This window comes from Lissotriton vulgaris, chromosome 10 (genome assembly GCF_964263255.1).
Source record: "Lissotriton vulgaris chromosome 10, aLisVul1.2, whole genome shotgun sequence".
In the NCBI taxonomy this organism is placed as follows: domain Eukaryota; kingdom Metazoa; phylum Chordata; class Amphibia; order Caudata; family Salamandridae; genus Lissotriton; species Lissotriton vulgaris.
The window spans coordinates 1,032,604,084-1,032,629,223 of record NC_141698.1 but is presented as its reverse complement, the minus strand read 5'-3'; the positions used below and the strand labels follow the sequence as shown (position 1 = coordinate 1,032,629,223).

Sequence of the window (25,140 nt, the reverse complement as noted above, 5' to 3'; positions counted from 1 at the left end):
TACGTGTCTGGCGTTGGGACTAGTGCTAGGATTCATGTACAGTTTCAAACAATTGTAAAGTGTAGCTTACAAATATATAATGTGAGACTTAAGCCACTACAACCTTTTAACAAAATCTGGGAATCTGCTGGGCTCAAACACAACACCTTAAATACAATCTTTGCCTGCTTAGTCAGCTCCTAATGTATTCATTTATCATACACCTGCCTGTTTTAAGATTGAGATGTTGATTATCAGGAAAGCCAGAACACCAGTTTATTGTATAAAACTTGAAATCTGGAATTTATTCCACATTCATTCAGAGGAGAGACAATCTCCTCGAAAACAAATAACACATTCTTTTAAAAGAATAAAACTTACAATGAGAGTGAATGATTTTATCTGATCTACTCAGTCCTAAAATATCACTCTTTCTTTTTTTCATGCTCGTCACGGAGGTTGCACACATCAATGAAATATTTTAGTACGGGTAACTTGCATGTTGTAAATGAGTAAGCGATTAGCACTATACAAATGTTCAAACATTTAATAATGGTATTACAAAGTCCTAAAATTAAAGATAATATGTAGACCAACCTGTGAATACATGTTGATTCTTTGAAAAGACTTGGGTTCCAACTCAGATATATGACATCATAATACTGGCAGAGATCTTCCCACGAAATCCAAAAAATTCCTACAACATGAAAACATTGCTAGTCTGTCATTGTGACAAAGTGCTCTTGAAAATAAACCTAATACTGAATTTTTGAAACAGAAAAAAGATAAAGCCTTGAAAGGTTGCTATAGCAATTACTGCAATAGTTACTGTATAATCCACGCAGATAGCTTCTGTCATACACCAGCTTTATTCTTCACAAGTGAGTAACAAGTAAGTGAACTCCAGCTGAGCTGCACAGCACAACTGACTTTTCTTAGAAACCCCTCACACGGCCCATTCCTTTACCTTGAGGAGAGGTATATCTTAATTGAGAATGCTACACTTCAGGTTATCACCACACACACAATCATTTTGTGTCTCAGCTCTCACCATAACATTAAAAGAAGGTACCTGCTTTAGCACTGCAGTCGGATATACTCTCTTATTTAATCATTATGAATTGTGGTACAAATGTTGTATTATTACCATTGTCAATTTTCTGAGCAGTTTTTGGATCAAAGTTCAAATATTTCTGTAACTCGGTGGTCCAGTTTTTCAGGTCATTTTCACAGTATCGCCCCTTCCATCGTAAATGGCTCCAAGGATTTTTTAACTGAAGAAACCGCAGGCCCTACAAAAACAGAGAAGCAAAAGATGTTTAGAAATTAAAGCAACTGCAATTACAGGGCTAATCCAAAACCAAATCAATCATTGTAACTTGCAGCACAGAACATTTTTCCATTTAACTTAGGCAGTACACAGTTCTTAATGCAATGTATCAGAGGTGTCATCCCAGATAAGCAAATTTGTAACTTCCATGGTTCCCAACAAACTGTAAGATCTAAAGGCAGTGCCACTCAAACAGGAATCTGATGTCCAAAGATCTAAATCACTAAGAAACAGCCAACTATCATAAACCTCTTCATGCTTCTCTAGGCTAGTGAACTGCATGTATCAGGTGTGTTTTCACGGAAATAAAGCCTTAGGAGAACCAAACTCCATACAAGTAGTGGCTCCTACAGAAGGTAATCTCAAAATGTTATCAGATTAAATCTTGAGTCCCTAAACTGGCTACTGCTTCTGTGCAACAGCCCACCAGCCTTTATTGAAACGACAGGTGATTACTATGAAGTCAAAGTTGCTGAAAATAGAGCTCTTCCAAAAAGCATTTCACTCAACATGTTTGTAGCACTGTTAGTTATGTAAGCTACTAGTGCTATCCTTGCCCTTGGAGCATTATGCACTCTGAAGTCACTTTTAAAATGCATTGAGTGCACAAACACACATCTTGCATAATAAAAGGAGAAAGGTTCCAGAATAGTTTACAAGCATATTTATTGTTTACAATTTTAATATAGCACAAGTGAATTACAAACCATAACACATTAGGAAAAACACGTAACTACATCTTAGCCGATCAATTTTCTGTTAATATTCATTAACCAAGTTTTAAAAGAAACTGCAATGTTCTAAGCACTGATTAAATCAGATGTATGAAAGAACAACTGAGGAATTTACCAGAAATGCCTTTATGATGCTGGAACCACGACACAGTCTTTACAACAAAAGTCTTTACAATTACATTTTTTACCACAAGTATGCCTTCACCACGAAAATGTAAGTATTTTACAGGTAAGTATAAACCCATTTTTAAAAATACTTAAATGGATTTATATGTGTCATGAGTTTATACCTACTTATAAAATACTTACTTTTCCATTGTAAAACATGCATGTTAAAGGCATATGCATGGTAGAAAATTAACAGGCAAGTTTAACCCCAATTCTATTTTTTAATTAAGACATCTTTCTATCTATATAAATCCAAAGCGATAAACACATACTCAGGACACGATCAAGGTACAAGTTTAAGTTCTTTTAATATCTCCTCTCAATAGGCGTTTTGACCATCATGCGGTCTTGTTCACATGAGATGCACCCCCAAGTGTTGCAATATAAACATACTCTTCATGAACATTAACAAATTACAATGTTTTCTGAATAAATATCCTTGTGGCAGCCGTGACGAAATGTCAAAAAGTAAACATAAATGACGTGCACTATACAATTCATTATGAGCACCCTGGCTAGAATAGTAGGTAACCAAAATCCCAACACATCACGTAAACATGGCAAAGCAGGACTATGGAGGAGTATCAGGATGTTAGGATTGAGAACTGTGGATGATACCATGCAAACCAAACTGTTTCGCAAATCCACAGCAGGTAATACCCTTCTACATGTCCTCAGCAACCATCCTGATACCCTCAAATAAAGTATTCCTTAAGGTGAGCTGCTGAGGGTCAAAAGCAACTGTAATACTGATAAGGCATTCCTGGCTGAACAATCCATTATAATCAATAGATTCAGAGAGAGGGGTTACCCCAAGTGGGTTCTCAATAAAGTCACCGATAAAATTAAGAAGGTGACTAGAGAACATACACTCTTTGCGACTGCCCCCGATGTCAAGACTAGTATCCAGATTGAACCTAGAGTTATTATGACATTCAACAATAACTCCAAGGATATCAATAAAATTCTCGCTAAGATTTGGGGTATATTGAAAAGCGATTATAGGAAATAGGATTCATAACCTAGGGTTGTCTACAGAAAGGGACACAGTATCAGAGACATGATGGTCCCACTGTGGACCAGTCACATCACGATCAACAAGCAGATCAGGGAACACAAATTACAGGGATTCTTTCCGTGTGGCCACTGTAAAGCCTGCACAACCATCACAAGGTGCAAGAAATACCCCACTCCCAGGCAAGATCAGACTTGAGAGATTGCTCATTTCTAACATGCAGTACCACTTACGTGGTGTACATATTTGAATGCCCCGGTCATCTCAGATATGTAGGGGGTACGACACACATAGTCAAGAAAAGAAAGAGTGCTCGAACACATGAGGGTCATTATCAACCAGGACCCCAATTTCCCTGTAGCTGACACTTTCAGGAGAAAGACTACTTTGACAGCCGTCTTCTTTCTTACCTTACGATTGAGCAAATCCAACACAATCCCAGGGGTGGGGATAGAACCTTAAGGTTGAGAAAGAAGGAGTCCAGATACATTCTTGACCTCGAGACCAAAAGTCCAGGGGAGCTCAATCTTGATGAAGAACTGGGGGTACATCGCCATGATGAATAGCCTGTCAGTTGGTGTATACTGTAACCCCCTGTTCTACCCAATCAGTTTGCTTGCCTTTGGTCTTTCCGCTCCAACCATCTCAGCAGGCTACCATCCATGTGATTATGTGTACAGTTGGCATCTCATACGTTTATTTTTGCACTGTTTTTAATATTCTTTATCACAGTAGGAAAGGAAGGGGCCCTCGCATGTACCACATGAAGGCACCAGGACGGGTTCCCTAACCCTTTTCTTTGTCTACACTGGTTTGGTGGCGCACATTCACAGATAAGGGTTCTCATGCTCCGTCTTTCTCTCTTATATCTGTTTTTTTCTGTATTATTTTTGGACAGTGCATTGGACTGGTTTTGTGTCAGTGTCTGCTCAGTGTGGTCACTCACTTAAGCGCTAGTTGAGATTTCGCTACATGGGGGACATGTAAATTGTCTGACTGACATGCTTGTCCACTGGGGCTTGATAGAGAGACCTTTTGGACACGTTCTTTATGGGTGATTCTGTGCTCCCATCTCCTACACTTGTCATTCATGCTTACCCATGGTCAAAGCCCTTTGGTGTCCTCAAGCCCTGGGCACCCCAACTTTCTTTCTACGGTCCCTGTGACCACTGACCCAAATTTGTGAGTGTGACACTTCGCTTGCCAATGGTAGGGGCACACTCTTCAGTGTTTCCTGCACACTTGAGCGCAACGTGAGATTTCTCCACACTGGGAACTTGGACTATGGATGGCCAAAAAGCTTGCACACTTGATTCCAGCGGAAGCTTGTTCCAATAGGAGGCCGCTAAGAACCTAAAAGAGCGTCCGCCCATCCTAGCTCTTCTGATGATAGGTATGCGTACCTGACTTGTTCTGCTAGATCTTAAACCTCGTGTGGGAGCATACGGGGTGAGAAGATCATGTAAATAGGAGGGGCCTTTCTACTGCAGGATAGGGTGACTGATCCACATAACTTTAAACAAGACACGTTTCTTCATCGGAAGCCAGTGTAAAGAAGCAAGAGCTTTACTAGATGAAGCTCTCTTAGGGAGCATTAAAACGAGATGTGCAGCTGCGTTCTGAAGGTGCTGGAGTCTCTGAACACACTTGATGTTAGCACCCAGATACAGAACATTCCCATAGTCTAACCGCAATGTCACAAGGGCGTGGACCATCGACTTTTTTGCTGACATTGGGAGTACATCTAGGGTCTACCGGAGAGTGCGTAGGACTTCCACACAGTTTCCCATCACTCGCCTGGTGTGAGTCTCAAAGTACAGTTTAGGGTCCAGCCATATCCCGAGGTTCTTTACCTGGTCCTTGGGGAATAGAGTCTGGCCCGAAGTATTGCATTCACTTAGTCAAGTATTTAGTTTGTGTTTTATCACTAAGCCCTTTGTTGGTCATTGGTCGTAGTTGGTGATTAGCAGGATTCAGCCAGGTACGCCTTGTTTACATTCATCTCACTCCTTTAATTTTTTCAATCTGCACTCCTTTGGTTATCGTACTTTTGTTTTATATGCATGTTGGCAGCCATTTGAGGAGTATGTGTTTTAATTAACCTCATTGGTATCTTTTGAATTTTCGCTTCACAGCTTGAGGTGTATAATTTTTTATTTTTTATTTTTATTGTATCACTTCATTTTCAGAATTCTTTCTCACACTTTATTAACAACACCTTAAAATCTCCTTGAAGAGTTCGATATTTTATGTCAATTCATCACTTGTGACTTCTCAGCATGCTCAGACCCGCACATGGTGGCATATGAGTTCTCATGCATTGAACATTTGTTTAACATGAATTATGTCATCAGTGATCTTGAATAGTCTTATTTTGCCTCCACAGATTTCCCCTGAGGAAGGGACATCATGGTCCCGAAATGCATCGGGCACTTCAAAAAAATTGTTTTGTTATGTATTGCTATGATGAGAAAACTGTATAATATTCTATTACGCTAAGTTTCCATTATTGAATGTACATCTTTTGATTGAACCAGAGATACATGGTTATCATGAAAGAGTTTAATTATTTGCTTTAAACTTATGAAGATACATAAAAGAGTATACATAAGTGTATTCATTATCTTGCGTGATATCATTGGATTGAATTATTGCATTTGCATTGTTGCATTGTTTATTGGATGAATGTTGAATATTTAAAATACAGAGTCCATAAGGACTACATCAGCACAGTGCGCAGCGTGCTCTGCCAACCTTGGCAGTATCTTTTTGGATTCATGTTCTCCAGCACTTGACAGGCAGCTAGTGCTACGCTGCGGCACCTTTAGAAAAATTGTTTAAAAACATTTTTTGAATCTTTCTGATTAGTTAGAACAGGTAGTGCGCTTCCAACCTCCTATTTCTTGTACCAAAGTATGGGGCCACGAAGCAGAGGACCAGATCGAGGGGGCCTTGCCCATGACTAAAACCTCAGTTTTATTATTACCATTTAGTTTCAAACAGTTTGAGGCCTTCCAGGACGCCAACTCTAGAAGACACAATGAAAAATTATGTGCAGCCTCTACAGAATCTTGGGTCAGGGTTACCACAAGTTGGGTGTCGTCGGCATATGACACCACACTAACTCCAAACTTCTCCACAATCTCTGCCAATGGGGTGATATACAAATTAAAGAGAGGGGACTAAGTATGGAGCATTGTGGGACCCCCTGATCCAGCTTGACACTTTCCGAAATTAAAGGTTTTTGTGACACCTGAAACCAGCGGTCACTTAAGAAAGAATGCAACCATTCCATCGCTTTCCCGTCTACACCGCCTTCACGGAGGTGCCGTAATAGCATGTGAAGGGCAACAGTGTCGAAAGTGACACTGAGATCTAGGAGGACTAAAGCCATCATCTGTCCAGCATCTACTTGTTTACGGATAAGCTCGGTGGATAAAAGCAGAGTCGATTCCATAGAATAAGTGGCACGGAATCCAGATTGAGTAGGTTGTGGTTATTAATATGTGCGCTCAATTGAATGTTAACAACCTTCTCTGCTACCTTCGCAAAGTAAGGCAGGAGGGAGATAGGGCGAAGATTCCACCTGACTTATGCTAATGTTAGATTTCTTTTTCAGGGGAATAACGATGGCTGATTTCTTTTTTTTTTGGGACAGCTCCTGAAGAAAAAGAAAGCTCCAGGAGATGTCTGATATAAGGTTCTAGTATGGTGAGACTCCCACTCAAGATCTTTGGGGAGGCCGGATTTCTGGGTGAGCTGGACTTAATACTGATGGCAACTGCTTTGAGTCTATCCCCGCTAAGAACCACGAAATCACAGAGGCAATCCGCCTCTGGGATCCGGGAAACCCCTTCGCTATAGGCGCATCCCTGTTGCGCTGAGGTGGGAAAAGTGGCATAAATCTTACCCACTTTTTCCGCGAAAAAATCCGCTATTCTGTTACAGGACTCAGCTGAACTCACATTAGGTGCAGTGACTCTCGCTAATGACAATCTCTTTAAAAATAGAAAAAAGCTCTTTAGAGGAGTTCTCAGCTGTTTCAAACCTGTTGTTATAATAAGTAGCCAGTGCCTTCCTAATCGAGGCATGATATTTTCTTAGGCTGGATTTATATTCAAGCTTTGCCGGAGCATCAAACTTCCTCCTCCAGATTCTCTCAAGATACTTACAGGCAGATTTAGCCGTTCTGAGTTCATTGCTGAACCAAGGCTTTTCCCTGCGTGCCTGATGCTCTTGAGGACCAAGGAGACGTGCTATCCAGTGCCTACAGGATGCGGTTATCAAGTGCATCACATGCCGACACAATATCACTGCCCCCGGGTGGCCCACCCTTCTGAAGGGCCATATTAAAACTAGACCTGGAGAATTTAGCCCATTTCCTAATCGGTTTTGTGGTACCCATTTTATGTAGTACGGCAAACTGAGGCCGCATAATCTCAAAGGAGAGAATAAAATGATCAGACCACGGGATCGGGGTGGGAGGCTTAACATATAAGGCATCCCAGTTGGCAAAGATCGGATCCAATAAATGGCCGAGTTGGCGGGTAGGAGAGTCTGATTAAAGCATTAGGTGAGGATCCGCTAGAGCAGTGTTCTTCAATCTGTGGGGCGCGCCCCCCCAGGGGGGCTCGCACTCCACTTAAATCTCACCTTTGTTACCTGCGTCCGTGCAAGAAGACTCCGGTATGTGAAGGGGGAGGGAGGGGAGATCGATGGGGCAGGAGGTGCCCGTTCTTTTGTCCTGTTAACTCTCCCAGGAGGGGGTTAATTGAACGAGCTGACAGCTTTAGCTGCAGTGGGAGGCGAGGGGTCTCCTCTGTTAAAACTGAAAGCGTGTCTGTTTGTTTGCTTTCGGTTTTAGCAGAGGAGACTGCCTCCCACTGCAGCTGAATTAACCCCCTCCTGGGAGAGTTAGCTCTTCCCAGAACGGAGACAAAGTTTCCAGAGTTCGAGTCTCTGCAATGAAACTCAACATCCTGTGATTCTGGGCAAATCACTTAATCTCCCCGCGCCTAACAAAAACAAGTGGCTAAAGAATCAGGTGACAAGACTAATACAGAGTCAACACATGCAGATTAGGTCAATGTATCAGAGGGATGGTACTCAAACACAGGGATAGTAATATACACCAATGCCATAGACCAGTCTTTGATATAAGTAGCTTGATGGGTCTACATATTTGCACTGAAACTGGCTACTGAGATAATGGTAAGCCTCACCAGTGGCAACAAAGAAACGAAATAAGGGACCAGAAAAGCACCCACAGACAGGGAGAAAGATCACAAATGCCACTATATTATGCAGCATTTCTCCCAGCCAGGGCTGCAGAGAACCCATTATGGGAGAAAGTGCATCTGCATGTACTCCATCTGCTCCAAGAGGGATCCAAAGATAAACAAATGTTGCCACTCAATCCTTCAGAAGGACACCTAAGGCCGTTCCGAATAGTACAAGATACATTTCAAACTTGCCTGGAATTAAGTCCAAACTCCACATCTTTAAGATTTATGGGGGCTGTTCCAAGCCACAGGCAATGGAACTGGAATATAACTTGCGAAGCATAAGTTAAAATTTTGAGAGCCTGGTACATAAATGCCACGTGTTCAGGCTGCTCAGACATGTTCTGACTACTTCTGAATGCGCCAATTCATACATCTCAATTCTTTTCTCTCAGCATGAAGCCAAAAGTACAAAGGAGGAGATGGTTGGTAGTTCAACAGAGGACAATAGTGTGGCTTGAATTTAAAAGTGCACTGAAGTCCCCAAATTTGTACTGTTGTAAGTGGACAATCAAGGTTATTAACAGCAACAGACTGGGGAAACTCTCGTAAATGCCATGTAGATTCCATCCAAGGGGAATGGCAATGCAGAACAAGGTTGGGGAGACAGCTGCCTGAAATAAGGAGGAGGGCCAGCGTGAGGAGACCCAGGGACTAAAATAAGAACAGGGCCAGGTAGTGCCATAAGGGGAGGGCCAGACTGAGCCAGCGCCAGGAGAATGTGGAGCTGAAATGCGGAGCGGTGCCAGCCTGAGAGGAGACTGCGGGGCTGAAATGCGGAGAATCTGTGGCACGCCTGGGTGGAAAGAGGCTGTGGGCAGTTTGGGATGCACAGATCTGGACACACATGAGACCACTGTGTGAAGACTGGCAGGAGGCACCGCACTGGGCTTAAGGACTGTGTCCAGCAAGACCACCTCACCTCAATGGGAGGTACCGGTTCAGATGGTAAGGCAACCCTGCGCAGGGCACCATTACTAAAGATGCAACCCTAGCACCCAGCAGCAGAGGGGGTCTGATCTGGCTAGTGGCAGAGCTGTGGGCCCCGGTTACTTAGATTATCAGCTCTGGGCACATGGATAAAGAGACCATGGGTCGGCCTGACCGAGGCCGGAGGGGGGCGATCTAATGCCAACAGGTCTTTACATCTGAGGAGACCTTAGCAGCAACTTTGGGAAGAACACACACCACCGCCCCTCTTAAAGGCATTAACCAGAATAGGGAGCTCGGATTTACAGAAAATATTTGAAGAATATCAAATGTTTATCACCCAGAGGGAAATGGTCCGCCCACAGTGGATTGTTAATCAGGTACAACTGCTAACTATCCCTGCTTTGTAAAACCTAAAAAACACCTCCCCCTGTTTTTAGTCGACCCTCTCCAAAAACCGGGACATGAGCTAAATATGCCCGGAATGTGCGCGTGGCGTTCGAGTCCAGAAATTTCTGTCAGGTGGTGAGGGGGCCCAACATCTAAAAAAATTCAGCTGGGGGGGCTCAAGCTACAAAAGTTTGAAGACCTCTGCGCTAGAGCCTGGCGGACATCCTGTGCGCCGTTGTTAGATGGATCCACCAAGTGCAAATTTAAATCTCCAACCAACATCAGTTTAGCGTAGCTTAAAGCGGGTTTCATTATTCGTTCAAATCAGGCTGGGCACAAAGCGTGTATGGGGGCTCAGGGGGCGATAAATAGGAAACCCTTTATACAAGAATCTAGCGGGGATGTGATGGAGAAAAACCCTGCTTCGCAATCCTCAATCTCAGTAGATTCTAAGGTGCACTGGGTAGATAGCTTATGTAGAATGGCGATTCCTCCACCCCTCTTGTGCATTCGATCAACCCCAACGTTGCCATAGTGGTGTGGGAGGGCTTCCAAGATATCAGGAGCCGACTCCTCATTTAGCCTGGTCTCTGTAAGAAAAAGCACGTCAGATAATCATAAATTTTAAATTTAGGTTTCTGCAGGGACTGGCGGTTGATCAATGAGCAATCTAGGGGTAGGTCGCCCTCTGTGGTGTTCCATTCTAGCACTGACACAAAAGGGCAGTGGCTACAGTTATGCCACCGGTTCCCTGGCATAATACTGTGTTTACACTGCTCAGCAATAGGAGGACATAGAGCAGCGAGTTGTTCAGAGGAATATCTGCAAGCTCCCCCCGTCCAGCCAGGGGTTCTGGCCCCGGGCGTTGACGGGCTTGCCTGTGGCACCCCGACGGCGCGCCCGCTGCGCGTGTCCTCTCAGGCATGCGCGATTTATGGCCCTCCTCCCCAGACTAGACCGCTGACCTGCCCCGCAATGGAAAATGGAAGTGTGGCTCAAACCTTCCCAGTCCTGCGCGCAACGGCACGAACTGCCGCGTCGGGACGGGAAGGCGGAAAGACAGAGCACCAACACCGCAGGTAGGAACAGCCTACAAAGCCCCCTAGTAAAGTCACAGAAATGAATTAAAAGGGATAAAGAATATAAGTGCAGGAACAATAGTTTTTTTTAAAAATCACTGTGATGTGGCGCAAAACAGGAGTGACAGCCTCTCTCACCGGCCACCATCACCTGGCATACATGTTAGCTTCAACATTGATAAGCGACACTAGTCAGTATTAGGCATGTTCCATCGCTGATTGATACAAGTTTACACATACTAAAATATAGTCAATTTTCTCCACTATTTTTAAAGTTCTCTACATTTCAAACAACCTGAATAATGTCCAATATTAACGCAGCAAAAGAATAACAACATTTGCTATTTAATATTAAGCAGGGCGACCTTCTATTGTTTATGCAATAAGCAGTGTTTTGACGCCTTAACCGCAGCGTTTTTTCCGCCGCAGTGCGGGCGTTCTATTGAGTGGGCGGTGCTCTGAGGGCCGTTGCCTGACGGCAGCACCCGCGAGGTAGAGCGTTGGCTGATGAGAGCACGGAACAGGTTAATGAACAAGTTACTTACCTTCGGTAACGATATATCTGTAAGAAACATATGTTAGTTATAGATTCCTTACCTTAGAATTACCCCCAGGCGTCAGACTGGATCCGGAAAGTTTTTTCATCAGATGAACCTCTGCACGTCGGAAGGTGGCGCCTGTCAGCTCCACGTTTGTAGTTGGGGTCGTGTCGCTGGGATGAAGTCGCAGTAGCTACTTAGACACCACCCTCGCGTGCAGATTTCAGTTCTGTACTCTTCTTTCCGCGCCAGAAACGCAGAGCAATGCAACACACTGACCACTGCTGCACAAAACTAGGGCCCTGAAAGAATATCCTAAATCCTAGAAATCAGTTCCGGAACGGGGAGGACGGTAAGGTATCTATAACTAACCTATGTTTCTTACAGATAGGTTAGTTATAGATACCTTACCGCCCCACCCATTCTCCCCGTTCCGCAACTGATTTCTAGGATTAAGGATATTCTTTCAGGGCCCTAGTTTTGTGAAACAGTGGTCAGTGTGTTGCATTGCTCTGCGTTTCTGGCGCGGAAAGAAGAGTACAGAACTGAAATCAGCATGCGAGGGTGGTGTCTAAGTAGCTACTGCAACTTCATCCCAGCGTCACGACCCCAACTACGAACGTGGAGCTGACAGACGCCACCTTCCGACGTGCAGTGGACTTACGGCATCATGCGTTGGATGGCCGGGAGCTAGTGGCGTTTATTCTCCTCTCCGGTCTGGACATCACGGAGGTGCTGGGCCGGGCCATGTTTCCTCAGTCGCCCTCCGTCGCCATGCTTGGCTTCGGGACGGCATGTTCCCCGAAAATATTCGGGAGCGCTTCATTGATCTTCCGTTTGATGGTAGCCTGTTGTTCCATGCCCCGGCTGACTCCGCCATCCAAAGGTTCCTGGCAGGGCTCCATCCTCCTCCCCCGCCTTATCCTCCCTCCTTCTTCTTTCCCTCCTCAGTGACTGCTGAGTTGAGCTGGTTCTGGTCCTTCTTGGGACGGTCGCGCTTGCTGTAGAGTGTGTTTTCTGGCCATTGAGTCCTCCTTGATGGGACTTTGGCATTGTTGGCTGCTGGACGGCCCTTTGTTCACTGTGTGTGGGTTTTTCGCTGGAACTGTTACACAGCCTTGGCCCTGAGATTAGGCCTTCTCTTTTTTTCTTTTGAGCTGCTTGTCAAGCCTTTTGCTGGGGTGTTTCCTCGTGGCTCTTGTTTTTTCCTCTGCTCCGGAAGTTCTTCCAAAGAGGGTTCCCATGTCTTGGGACTTAACGTACCCTATGTGGGGTAGTGGTAGCTGTTATATAGCTTGCGCTCTGCTGGGGAGTTCTGGTGGCCTTTGGGTGCCTGTTCTCTAGGGCGTTTATGTATGTTGCTTTGCTTCTTGAGGTAGTGTGTGCGGCTCCTCATGGTGGTGTGCCTGGCTATTTCCTCACCTCCCTGGTCCTGTCCTGCGGGCTGGGATGATTCTGTGCTCTCCCTTGTCAGGCGTAAACCCGCCAGGTCTTCCTGGGGCTCTGGGCTGTTTTTTCTTTCTTCTGGCTACTATGTCTGTTGGCGCCGCTCTGGCTGGCCTGTTGCCTTCTATCTGGGGTGGACTCGCATTCTTTTCCCTCATTTCCTTGGGCCCTCTGGGCTCTCCCCCTGGCTTTGGATGGACGCTTTATTGCCTTGGAGGGGTGTGGGGTGCTTCGGCCTCTCTGGCCTTGCCCTTGGTTCCTGTATCGTGAGTGTGAGGCCCTCCTCTTCTCTCTTTTTCCTCCATCACTCTGGGGTCGGTGGTGTTCTGCTTGTGGGGGTTCCTCTTGCCTGGGAGGAGCCGGGTTACTTGCCCGGTCCGCAGGTCTGGTACCCTGTGAGACCCTCTGTCCTGTCATGGCTGGTGGTGTCCTTTCGAAGACCCTCCTTCCCCGTGGGTATTGCTAGGGTATTTATTCTACATGAAGGAATCTGCGGCCAGTAGTCTATCAGATGTACGAGGTACTTACCTTCGGTAACAATGTATCTGGTAGAGACTATTCTAGCCGCAGATTCCTTCACAGCCCGCCCTTCCTCCCTGTTCTGCTAGGACCCTTGGGTTGGTCTCGGCACTCGCCTCCTGGTGGGGGGCTGTGTCTCCTGAGTGCATTCTTTCGCTCTTGACAGGTTGCTCTGTCTTGTTGCTGTTCCTTCCCCCTTTTTGGTTTTCTGGAGGATGGGGTTATAGTGCTCCTGTGCCCCGCTACTCTGGCTGCTCCAGGTTTGTGGTGGGGGGGGGGGGGGGAGAATTCCATCTCTGCCCTCCCCTCCCTTCCTCTTTCTGCTAGGGGTCCCTGCCCCACTGCTATCCTCTGTGTTGGGGTCATCTGGCCATGCCTTGCCCTTGTTCCTTGGGGGATTGTTGCCCTCTGTTTTAGGGTGGCTTGGAGGGTTGTTGTTCCTGTCTGTTCTGGGGCTGGCTCCCCTTCCCTATTTCCGGGTGGGGGTGGTAGGCCTGCTAAGGGTGTCATGTCTTTACATATGTTCCCTGTCTCCGGGGGAGGGGAGGAAGGCGGGTTACATAATGGCAGGGTGGTTGATCAGGGCTCTGCTCTGTTCTTTATTCCGCCCCTGCCTTTGGATACTGCAGTGTTGCACTTCTCCTTATGGTGTCTCTTGTCTCCATTCCTTGTTTCTACTCTTTCGCACACTGTTCCCATGCTCCCACAGTTTTGTCTGGTGGCTCCGCGTTGCGGCGTGGAAAAGTTCTCAGAAGAAAACTGACGTAGGCGCGCCAGAGTGGGGCTTATGTGACCTTGCTGACGTCACGTACACGGACGACGCCAGGGCGGAGTCACGTGGTGTTGCCCCAACCCCAGCGAGCAGGGATGCTGTGGCAAACAGTTTCAGATCCAATCTCACGCCTGAGGATAATTCGACATGAAGGAATCTGCGGCTAGAATCGTCTCTACCAGACATATCGTTACTGAAAGTAAGTAACTCTTACTTGACCATTCTAAATTGAATTCTATGTCAGGACGGAGACGAGGATTATGCAGTCCTTTCTTCTCTTTATTCAAAATAGCAGGTTCAAAGTTTAACAATACAAAAACTTTATTCAAATAGAACTCCCATGAGCACATGGGGCACAGTGTCCATAGTAACCATTGTCCAATGCCGAGGGTGTCCGCCGTATATATGCTTATGACGTCCCTTCCACTTCCTCTTTCTTCTCTGCTCGTCAGATAAGTCACGCTTTATTTACTTTCCTGACAACCTGTTTTGTCTTTGATGATCTGTTATACGATAATTGTGCCTGTGCATGCCCGCTGTCTCTAGCGTTACTGATACACGTGTGTCAGGTTTCTGCTCGCGCCTTCTTACTGTCCCGTTGTGGACGCGCATCAGGCTCTGCCTGCGCTGTCATTATCCCGCGTTAGCGGGCTCCCGCGCTTACTGGCTCTGTGGGGCGCCCGACACGGTGAGAGACGGTTTTTCGACTGTTTCCTCCTCGGTGTGACGGCGCGTTGAGGCGAGCTCTTCGCAGCCTCACCAACTCTCGCCTGACACCGGTATCAGGGCATCCCCATTCACGCGCATTGGGCGCAACGCCATCTGGTGGCGAATTTTGGGTACCGCACCCAACTTTTGACAGCTAAAACTGTCTGAGCACTGGCGAGGGGGCTACCTTGAGGTACATAGGAAAGGTGTAGATTAGTGCTCTCACCCTCATTTTGAACATGTCATGTGAACATCCAAACACCTCAATTCAGGAGGCGGAACAGCGATGGCCTCTCTAACCCTTGCCGCCTGCTGTGGGTCGCGCGCTCTCGCAGGCCCTGGACACGGCACTGGCCCCCCTGAGGGATAAAGTGGACGCTCTCCCCCAGAGTATCCCCGGGGTGTTCGTACCCCAGTGCAAGCAGGACTCTGATCCGGCGGCGCGCAGGGTGGTGGTAAGAGGACCGCGAAACGTCACGCGGGGCACTGGAGGAGTTTGATTGCCTGAGGGACTCCTTCCATAAGAGTGCGCGGACGCTTAAACCTGTACCCTGCCGGGAGGGATTTCACCCCGGAGAAGATGGCGACGAGGTCGCTCTTGAATCAGACCAGGATGATGGTTTCCCCTTTGAGGGGGAGGGTGTGTCCGAGGATGATGTTTCCTCGGACGGGGATGTTGATGCAGGTCAGCTATGGCGCACGGCGTCTCATTCCTCAGAGTCCCAGGATGTGGACGGAAAGACCTCAGACATGTTTGACCCTACTAAGATTTATCACCCTAGGTCGTCGGAGTGGCTTCCGGACCCTAAGGTGGCGGCATATGTGGCGAGTAAAGTCCACCAAGGAGGTTAGGACCCGCATGCGGGGAGAATGCCCTCGGCCGAAATTGGAGGGCAGGGTTGGCTGTCACTTCGGATATTGATGATAAGCTCTGCGCGTTCTTCGCCAAGTTCATGAAAGACCCTAAGAAGGGCATAGACCACTCATAGCGCAACTGTCAGGATAAGCTCCTGGATGCCGTGGGCCCCGTGACCCAGATCATTCAGTTGGCCGAGAGGGCTAAAGAGTCGGGGACCGCGTTATCCACAGACGTCGTGGCAGATTGGGCCCAGCGAGACCTATGCTTCTTGGGCATCGCGAACTGTGCGTTGGCGGCCGAGCGTAGGAGATCGCTTCTCATTAAAATTGACTCTCAGCTGGACGATCTCGCAAATTCAGAGGCAGGGCCTATTGCACAGGGCAAATTGTTCGGCAAACCGTTCAACAAAGAACTGAACAAGTTCGTTACCACCTTTTCCGCACTGGATAAGGCGCAGACTTCGATAAAGAAGATCTTCCCTGGTCGGGTTTTTGCTGGGGCCGGAAGAGGAACAGGACCCCAACAACAAAAACCAGCAGCGCCGCAACAACGGCTGGAACGACGGCCACCAGGGCTCTTTCTACCCCAGTAGAGGAAAAGGGCGCGGCAAAGGCTACCGAGGTGGAGCCAACGCACCGGGAGGTCCAGCCGGTGAGTGTTACCCTTTTTTCCCCATCCGTACTGGGGGAGGTTACGGGATCATCTCCACAACTGGTGCAAGATCACGGCAGACCCTTGGGTTCTCCTAACGGTCTGGGATTTCAAAATAGAGTTCTACGGGACTCCCCATCAGAGGACACGCCGCCGTCCACTGGTTTTTTCCCAGGGAGGACACGGTTCTGATAGCAACAAGGTGGCGGAGCTCCTCAGGAAAGGAGCGATCCACAGGTCAGTTATGCACCCTATGGGTTTCTTGAGCAACATCTTTCTAGTCCAGAAGAAGGACGAAGGTTTCAGCCCGGTCATAAACTTACGAGAGTTCAACGAGTGGTTGGTTTACCGCCACTTCAAGATGGAAGGGATCCATCTCCTGCGCGACATCCTCCTCCTGGGGGATTGGACGGTCCGTCTGGACTTGAAGGACGCTTACCTCTCGGTTCCCACTTTTCCGCCTCATTGGCGGTTCCTGCAGTTTTTATGGGACGGGATGGTCTTCGAGTTCCAAGCGCTCCCATTCGGCCTCTCATCGTCTCCGTGGTGCTTTACATAGCTACTTCGGCCAGTAGTGGAAACTCTACGCGAGAGAGGCGGTTGATATTATCGGTTGATTATTTATCTAGACGATATACTGATTTTGGAGCAATCAGCGGACCGCCTCCGACGCAACGTGAGCATGACTATTGCTCTGCTCCAGGATCTGGGGTTCGTGATAAATGCACAGAAATCCGAGCTCCGGCCATCCAGACAGATCACTTTTCTGGGTTTCCTAATAGATTCAGAGACGGCCTCCCTGAGCCTGCCCCTGCAGAAGGTGACCAAGATTCGCAAGGAGCATTCTCAGGTTCTTCGGAAGGACAGAATCCCCCTCAGGCAGTTGGCTCGAATCGTGGGTCTCCTCTCGTCCTCGATTCAGGCGATATTCCAGGGTCCCTTGCATTACAGGGCCCTCTAGCGGCAGAAAGCGCAGCATCTCAGGAAGGGGCTGGCGTATTCCAAACTCATCTCTCTGACGGAGGAGACCAGAACGGAACTGCGTTGGTGGATAGAGCACAAGAGTGCGTGGAATGGGAGAGCGATCTTCGGTTCGGATCTGGTCATAGAATCGGATGCCAGCAGGTCGGGCTGGGGAGCCCGATGCGGCAACATTACGATGGGGGGCGGCTGGTCGGAGGAGGAGTTACAACTTCACATCAACTGTCTGGAACTCCTGGCAGGCTCTTTTGCGGTGCGATCCCTCACCCAGGACCGAGTGTCGTGTTGCATCCTGTTACGCATGGACAATGTGTCGGCAGTGAAATACATCAATCGCCTGGGCGGCCCGCGGTCTCGGGCCTTCGCAGAGCTGGCAAAGGACTTCTGGCATTACATCCCTGGAGAGGCAGATCTCTGTGTCAGCGGAATATCTTCCGGGTCTTCAGAATTCAATTGCGGACTGGCATTCCAGGAACTTCCACGACTTCAGCGATTGGCGACTGGAACGGTCGGTCTTCCGGGCTTTGATGGCCAAGTGGGACCCGTGCACGGTGGACTTGTTCGCATCCCAGCTCAATCGTCAGCTTCCGAAGTTTGTGAGCTGGGGACCAGACCCGGAGCCGTCGGCGGTGCATGCTTTCCTGCAGTATTGGTCGCAGGAGCTGCCATACGCGTTCACTCCTTTCCTGAGGATTCCTCGGGTAGCGGCGCAAGTTCGCCAACAACAAGCGTCCATGATCCTGGTGACACCCTTTTGGCGGGCCCAGGTGTGGTTCCCTTCCCTGTTGGAACTGTCGTGGGACCGTCCGATTTGACTGCCCTTGTTCCCTTCTCTGCTCTCGGGTGCCCTGGGGGAACCCCATCCATTAGTTCTGCAGGAGACATTGCACCTCATGGCATGGAGGATTTCAGGGGACGTTGGCAAGACGGCCGCCTTTCGGCGGACGCTGCAGACCTCATCCAACGAGCCTGGGCTCCAGGAACAGTCAAGAGCGATCGCACGGCTTGGGGACGGTGCCGTCGTTGGTGTCTGGGAAGACACGCCGATCCCGTGGGGGCAGTTGTTGGTCACATCTTGAAATTTTTAGCCGAATTGGCACAATCAGGGTTGGCATTCAATCAGGGTTGGTTCATTCAGATCCGCCATTTCGGCGGGGCACGCCCATATCGATGGTAAACCAGCGGGGGAACACCCTTGGGTTTGCAAACTGATGAAGGGCGCTCGACTTTCTAAACCCCCGGAACCCAGGGATGAATGCCTTTGGGACGTCAACATCATACTGCGTTTTCTCGGCTCTTGGCGAGACAACCAGTATCTCTCCAGGAAGGAATTGTCGGCAAAATTGGCAATCCTGCTTTGTCTTGTTTCTTGTAAACGTGTCTCGGATGTGAGGGCGTTGGACATCACGGCTCGTATGTTCACTCCGGATGGAGTAACTTTCACGGTCGCGAGGAGGACTAAGACTAATATCAGGTCGGTATCTTATCCGGTATTTCCGGAGCAACCCAAGCTTTGTGTGGTACGATGCCTTAAGGCTTATGAGGAAATGACGGAGGAGTATCGCCCTCCGGGAGAACGTCAGCTCCTTATCGCCCTGCAGAAGCCTTTTAAGGCGGTTTCATCTCCATCCATAGCTAGGTGGGTCCATTGGATCATGACCGAGGCGGGGGTGGATGTGACTAAATTTGGGACTCATTCCACGAGAGGAGCTATGGCCTCGAAAGCCGTACAGGTAGGTGGCCGGTTGGAGGATATTATGAATGCAGCGGATTGGTCCTCCGAATCCACGTTCAAGAAGTTTTATTTCAAACCCATCTATGGCGCAGCAGCGTTGGTGGTGGATAAGCTTTGAAACTGCATAATCCTCGCCTCCATCCTGACATAGAATGAAAAATGTCCTATTTAACGTAACGGAAAGTTTCAATTCTATTATGGACTGGGAGGCGAGGATTATCCCTCCCCGAGACTGGGGCGTCTCCTCCCACCCGGGAACCTTCGTATGGTCAGTAAGTAACTTCTTACAATATGGGTTTGATGAGGGTTTGTTACTGATATGTCTCGATTTGACTGGTTCATTCTGGATATGAATGATATGTTCTGCATTTTCCTTGGCTTTGTGTGAGAGACAACATTTCCTTCGGTTATTAGAGGACTTATGTAAATTGCCTCCTTATTCTTCCTTCCATGGAAGGGGAACAGGATAACGGGTTTTCTTGTATTGTTTAGGACAAGATCAGAAGATGGACTGAGTGGGTTAACAGAGAATTTTCCTCACAGAGAAGAAGAGGAAGGGACGTCATGAGCATATATACGGCGGACACCCTTGGCATTGGACAATGGTTACTATTGACACTGTGCCCATGTGCTCATGGGAGTTGTAGTTGAATAAAGTTTTTGTATTGTTTAACTTTGAACCTGCTATCTGAATAAAGAGAAGAAAGGACTGCATAATCCTCGCCTCCTAGTCCTTAATAGAATTGAAACTTTCCGTTACGTTAGCTAGGAAATTTTTCATTCTCCCAGCCATTTAGAGCCAAAATTAAGTTGTGAGAACCAATGAGATTTAATAGTCTCCCTATTGCCATCAGAGGTCAGGACACTCTCCATTAGATTCCGACAGCCCAATTCTGTGAAATCATCTCACACATAAGCCTGCTTCCCCCTACAAGAGGGACATGCTTGAAGAACAGCATGCAGTTAGCTGCTACAGTTTTTGCTTGTACCTTGTATTCTCGGATATCCAAGACTGCATAAGCATGAGTAGGGACTAAGCCCCACTTCTCCCCTTCTTCTTCAGTCATCACTCCAGTAGCTGTTGTTATAAGGACATCACCTTTGTGGAATCTGCCGGAACAAAAAAATATACCCATGCAGTTATCTATCCCGCTAAGCAAGTCAATTAATAATGTGCCTCACTATCACTGTATGCGACTCTTCCTTCCCAATCAAAACTAAATACAACCTAGCACTAATACCAATGGACTAGATAGTATCCCCTTAAGTTGTAGAGGCTATGTAAACATGCTTTACAGCAATTTCTTGACATCATATAATCACAGTCTACCCTCACTAGCAGTTTCTATGATTGATGCCAGAGCAAATCTTAGATCATTCTCTTACTATAAGATTGCAAACAGTTCTTCAAGCCTAGATTCTTTAAATACATCACAAAATAATCTAAAACGATTGATTGAAAATATAGTGGGATTTATTTTCAAGGACATTCCATAACATTTTGAACGAACAAATAAAGTGTGCTCGATTTCTTTCCACAAACAGCACAACCAAAAGCTTTACATTGCAAAACTTTATTTTTGAGATATTGTAATTTGTCCAATTAGGCTCCTGGCTGGCTCAACTTATTTCCAAATTTTCCTGGGGATGCCCCCGATTCATTGTGCAAACTAATTATTGGAGGCTTTTGAGGGATATGTAGGACAAAAAATATAACTTTGGCACTGCATTAAGCTGATGCCATTAGGCACTGTATTATTTCACGTAGCTGTTCTAGGAAAAAATATTAAGTGTGGTTAGTTGTGCATCATTTGTATATTTTGAAGTAGCATAAAACCGAGGTGTGTGACAACTCCTTCTGCTCGTAAGATACTATTAAAAAGCTCACTAGTTACTTCTGCAGCTAGACAAACAGATCATTCATGGTGTTAGACCAGGTGTTCTCACAAAGGTAAATTATTTGAGGGAGGGTCACCAGCAAACTGTACAAGAAGGTGATCCAACCAGCCAGCAGAACTTAATAATGCAGTGATCAAATGATATGTCGAAGAGCAAATCAATTGTATGACTCCCTCAGCAGGACTGCCACCTCCAACTAGTTGTGGTGTGCTGGTAGATTCCAAAATATTTAAAAAGTCAGATGTTTTGTAGTATGATTTGAAACTCGCATGATTCTGTGACTGTTTCCATCTAGCTGTGTTACAAGCTCTTACAGAACTGATGGAACACACAAAGTGAACCATCACCCCAGATCAGGGATACAGGCCTTTTCCCTGCACGGTCAATACGAATGGGGCACTCATAGTAAAATCCAATAATTCTCTAATAAATGGGGCATTCCCTTTCCAATTAGTGTGGTGTTTATTTTGCGATATCAGCGTGGGTGGGACCTTTTAGGATGATACAGTCACTGTGGCCCACATGGAGGTGTCCAAGCACTGGTGCCGTCTGGTCTGCATCCTTAGACATCTGGAATTCCGACCCGTTTTGGCGAGTCCAGGAAACGGACTGTACACGGGTTATGCCCATGTGTCATTCATTCTTCAAACCAATAGCAGATGCCTAATATTCAAATAGACAGACTGAATAATGGCCATCAAGTATTTGTTGTGTAAATTACTACAGCTCCGACTGAAAATTCCTGAGTGCTAATTGAGGAAAGATGGGGCTTTATTTTGTCTTTTAGACACACATTTAGAATTTTCCAAGTGAGACTGCTCCTTTTGCAACTAGTGGGCGCCTGCAACTAGAAAGCTATTTGACTTGAGACACAAAGACAGAATCTAATCCACGACAATTGGAAGTGCAGTGCAGCTCCACACTACAAGGAAAGAATAAACCTCAGAACTGAAATTGTAATGTTCAGCAATTTAGGAAACGAGCATTGCCAACCCAATAGGTCTCGCCTATACGGGATCTATTGGCATTGTCAATGTTTCTTTTGCCATATTGCAAAGCAGTGCAGACACTGTGCAACATAGCTAAATGGAAAGAAAAGCACATTGATGCAGCCAGCACTGACCATGTTATAGTGCATTTATTTTCTTTACTTTCAGCCCTGTAGCAGTGGTAACACTGCTGTTGTGCAACATGGCTGAATACATTAACAATGCCAATAGATCTTGTATAGGTGAGACCTATTTGCTTTGCGAATGCTTCAATTTAATGCTGGGGCTAGGAGCAGCGCAGCCTGTGGGCAGATGTCTCTCGTCCATCTGCCAATCCTCCCCAAAGGATTGGAAATGGTGTTATCGCCAGAGCTGCTGAGTGTTACTCTATTATGCATCGGACAATCAATCAGCCAAGAGTATTTGTAAAGCGCGCTACTCACCCGCTAGGGTCTCAAGGCGATGGGGGCTGCTACTGCTCGAAAAGCCAGGTCTTGAGTTGCTTCCTGAAGGAGAGATGGTCCTGGGTTAGTCGTAGGTGGGTGGGTAGGGTGTTCCAGGTCTTGGCCGCCAGGTAGGTGAAGGATCTTACTCCGGTGGTGGTTCTGCGGATCCGTGGGACGGTGGCGAGGGCGAGGCTGGCGGGTTGGCGTGTAGAACGTGAGGCGGTTGTTGAGGTATTAGAGGCCCATGTCGTGGAGAGCCTTGTGTGCGTGGGTGAGGAGTCTGAACGTGATCCTTTTGCTGACGGTGAGCCACTGCAGGTCCCTCAGGTGGGCGGAGATGTGGCTGTGTCGGGGGATGTCCAAGACGAGTCGTGCTGAAGCGTTCTGGATGCGCTGGAGTCTTTTCTGTAGTTTGGCGGTGGTCCCAGCGGAGAGGGCGTTCCCGTAGTCAAGATGGCTGGTGACGAGGGCCTGGGTGACTGTTTTCCTGGTTCCAGCGGAAGATCTTACGGAGCATGCGGAGAGTGTTGAAGCAGGAGGAAGTAACGGCGATGACTTGCTTGGCCATCGTGAGGGAGGAGTCAAGGATGAAGCCCAGGTTGCGTGCGTGGTCCGTGTGCTTGGGTGGGGGGCCCAGAGCATAGGGCCACCAGGAGTCGTCCCAGGCGGAGATGGATGGGCCGAGGATGAGGACTTCCGTCTTGTCTGAGTTCAGTTTCAGGCGGCTGAGCTTCATCCAGTCTGCGAGGTCTTTCATTCCGTCCTGGAAGCTGGCTTTGGCGGAGGTGGGGTCGTTGGTGAGGGAGAGGATCAGTTGGGTATCGTCGGAGTAGGAGATGATGTTGAGGTTGTCCTTGCGTGCGATGACTGCGAGGGGGCTCATGTAGACGTTGAAGAGGGTGGGGCTGAGCGAGGAGCCTTGAGGTACGCCGCAGATGATCTTGGTGGCTTCTGCGAGGAAGGGCGGGAGACGGACTCTTTGGGTTCTGTCGGAGAGGAAGGAGGTGATCCATTCCAGGACCTTTCCTTGGATCCCGGCGTGGCCGAGTCGGGTTGTCAGGGTGCGGTGGCAGACAGTGTCGAACGCAGCCGAAAGGTCGAGCAGGATGAGGGTGGCGGTTTCTCCGTTGTCCAGCAGGGTCCGGATGTCGTCGGTGGCCGTGATGAGGGCGGTCTCGGTGCTGTGGTTCGCTCGGAATCTGGACTGCGATGGGTCGAGGGAGCCGTTCGTCTCCCGGAAGGCTGTCAACTGTTTGTTGACGGTTTTCTCGATGACTTTTGCAGGGAAGGGGGAGGGGGGAGCGAGATGGGGCGGAAGTTCTTGAGGTCTGAGGGGTCTAAGGTGGGTTTCTTCAAGAAGGCGCTGATCTCTGCATGCTTCCAGCTCTCCGGGAAGGTGGCGGATATGAAGGAGTTGTTGATGATGTCCCGAAGTTTGGGTGCGATGATGGAGTCGGCTTTGTTGAAGATGTGGTGTGGGCAGGGATCGGCTGGGGAGCCCGAGAGGATGGTGTTCATCGTGTGGGTGATATCTTCCGTGCTGACCTGAGTCCAGGCACACATGGTGGTGGTGGGGGGTGTAGGTTCGGTGGTGGGGTACGAGTTCTGAGCACCGAAGCTGTTGTGTATGTCGACGATCTTACGGTGAAAAAAGGTGGCCAGAGAGTTGCAGAGGTCTTGATAAGGCGTGATGTCGTTGTTGCTGGTGTTGGGGTTGGAGAGCTCTTTCACAACGTTGAAGAGTTCCTTGCTGTTGTGGGTGTTGTTGCCCAGTCGTTCTCTGAAGGATGACCTTTTGGTGGTGTGGGTCAGCTGGTGGTGTTTGAGGGTGGCGTTCTTGAGGGCTGTCATGTTGTCCGTTGACTGGTTGTGGCACCAGGCTTTCTCGAGGTCACGGCAGGATTTCTTGGAGTCTTTGAGATCGTTGGTGAACCACGCGGCTTTCTTGCTGTTGAGGTTGCTGGGAGGGTTTTTCAGTGGAGTAAGGGTGTCGGCGCAGTCGGTGATCCACTGTGTGAGGTTGCGGGCTCCTTTGTTGGGGTCCGTGGTGTTGGTGGGAGTGTTTAGGCGCAAGGAGGTGGTGATCTTGCTCCAGCATCTTTGGGGGGTTTGTTGAGGGCGGTGGTAGGTCGTCTTCCTGAAGTTGAAGTGTACGCAGCTGTGGTCGGTCCAGTGGAGCTCAGAGATGTGGCTGAAGGAGATGTGGTTGCTGGAGGAGAAGACAGGGTCGACCGTGTGGTCGGCGTAACGGGTGGGGGTGTTGACCAGTTGCTTAAATCAGAGGTTGGCGAGGTTGTCTAGTAGGGCGGTGGTGTTGTTGTCCTGGTCTTTCTCCAGGTGGAAATTGAGGTCTCCTAGGAGGATGTAGTCGGGGGAGGTGAGGGCGAGTGGGCTGATGAAGTCTGCGATGGCCTCACTGAAGTGTGAGCGTGGTCCCGGGGGTCTGTAGATGAGGGTTCCTCTGAGGGTGGTCTTGGGGTCGGTGTGAATCTGGAAGTGCAGGTGGTCTGCGGTGGCGAGGGTGTCGTCGGTGTTTGTTGTGATGCGGATAGTGTTTCTGCGATGGCGATGCCTCCTCCGGTCTGGTTGACGCGGTCCCTCCAGATGTTCTTGTAGCCGTCCGGGATGGCAATGGCGATGTCGTGGGCTGAGGAGGCGTTCATCCAAGTTTCCGTGAAGAAGGCGACGT

The 25,140-nt window shown here is 48.1% G+C and overlaps 1 protein-coding gene across 3 annotated transcripts in view; it reads right to left on the bottom strand.

Moving 5' to 3' along the window:
* The window catches only part of CAPN7 (calpain 7), a 291,586-nt gene that overhangs the window by 149,782 nt on the left and 116,664 nt on the right, over positions 1 to 25,140 (bottom strand). For all 3 annotated transcript variants that reach the window (XM_086942071.1, XM_086942073.1, XM_086942072.1), the window contains exons 12-14: positions 20,107 to 20,227; positions 1,127 to 1,271; positions 577 to 676 (exon numbers count right to left, since the gene is read on the bottom strand). In XM_086942071.1, the coding sequence (XP_086798197.1) occupies positions 577 to 676; positions 1,127 to 1,271; positions 20,107 to 20,227 (366 nt within the window). The remainder of the gene's footprint in view (positions 1 to 576; positions 677 to 1,126; positions 1,272 to 20,106; positions 20,228 to 25,140) is intronic.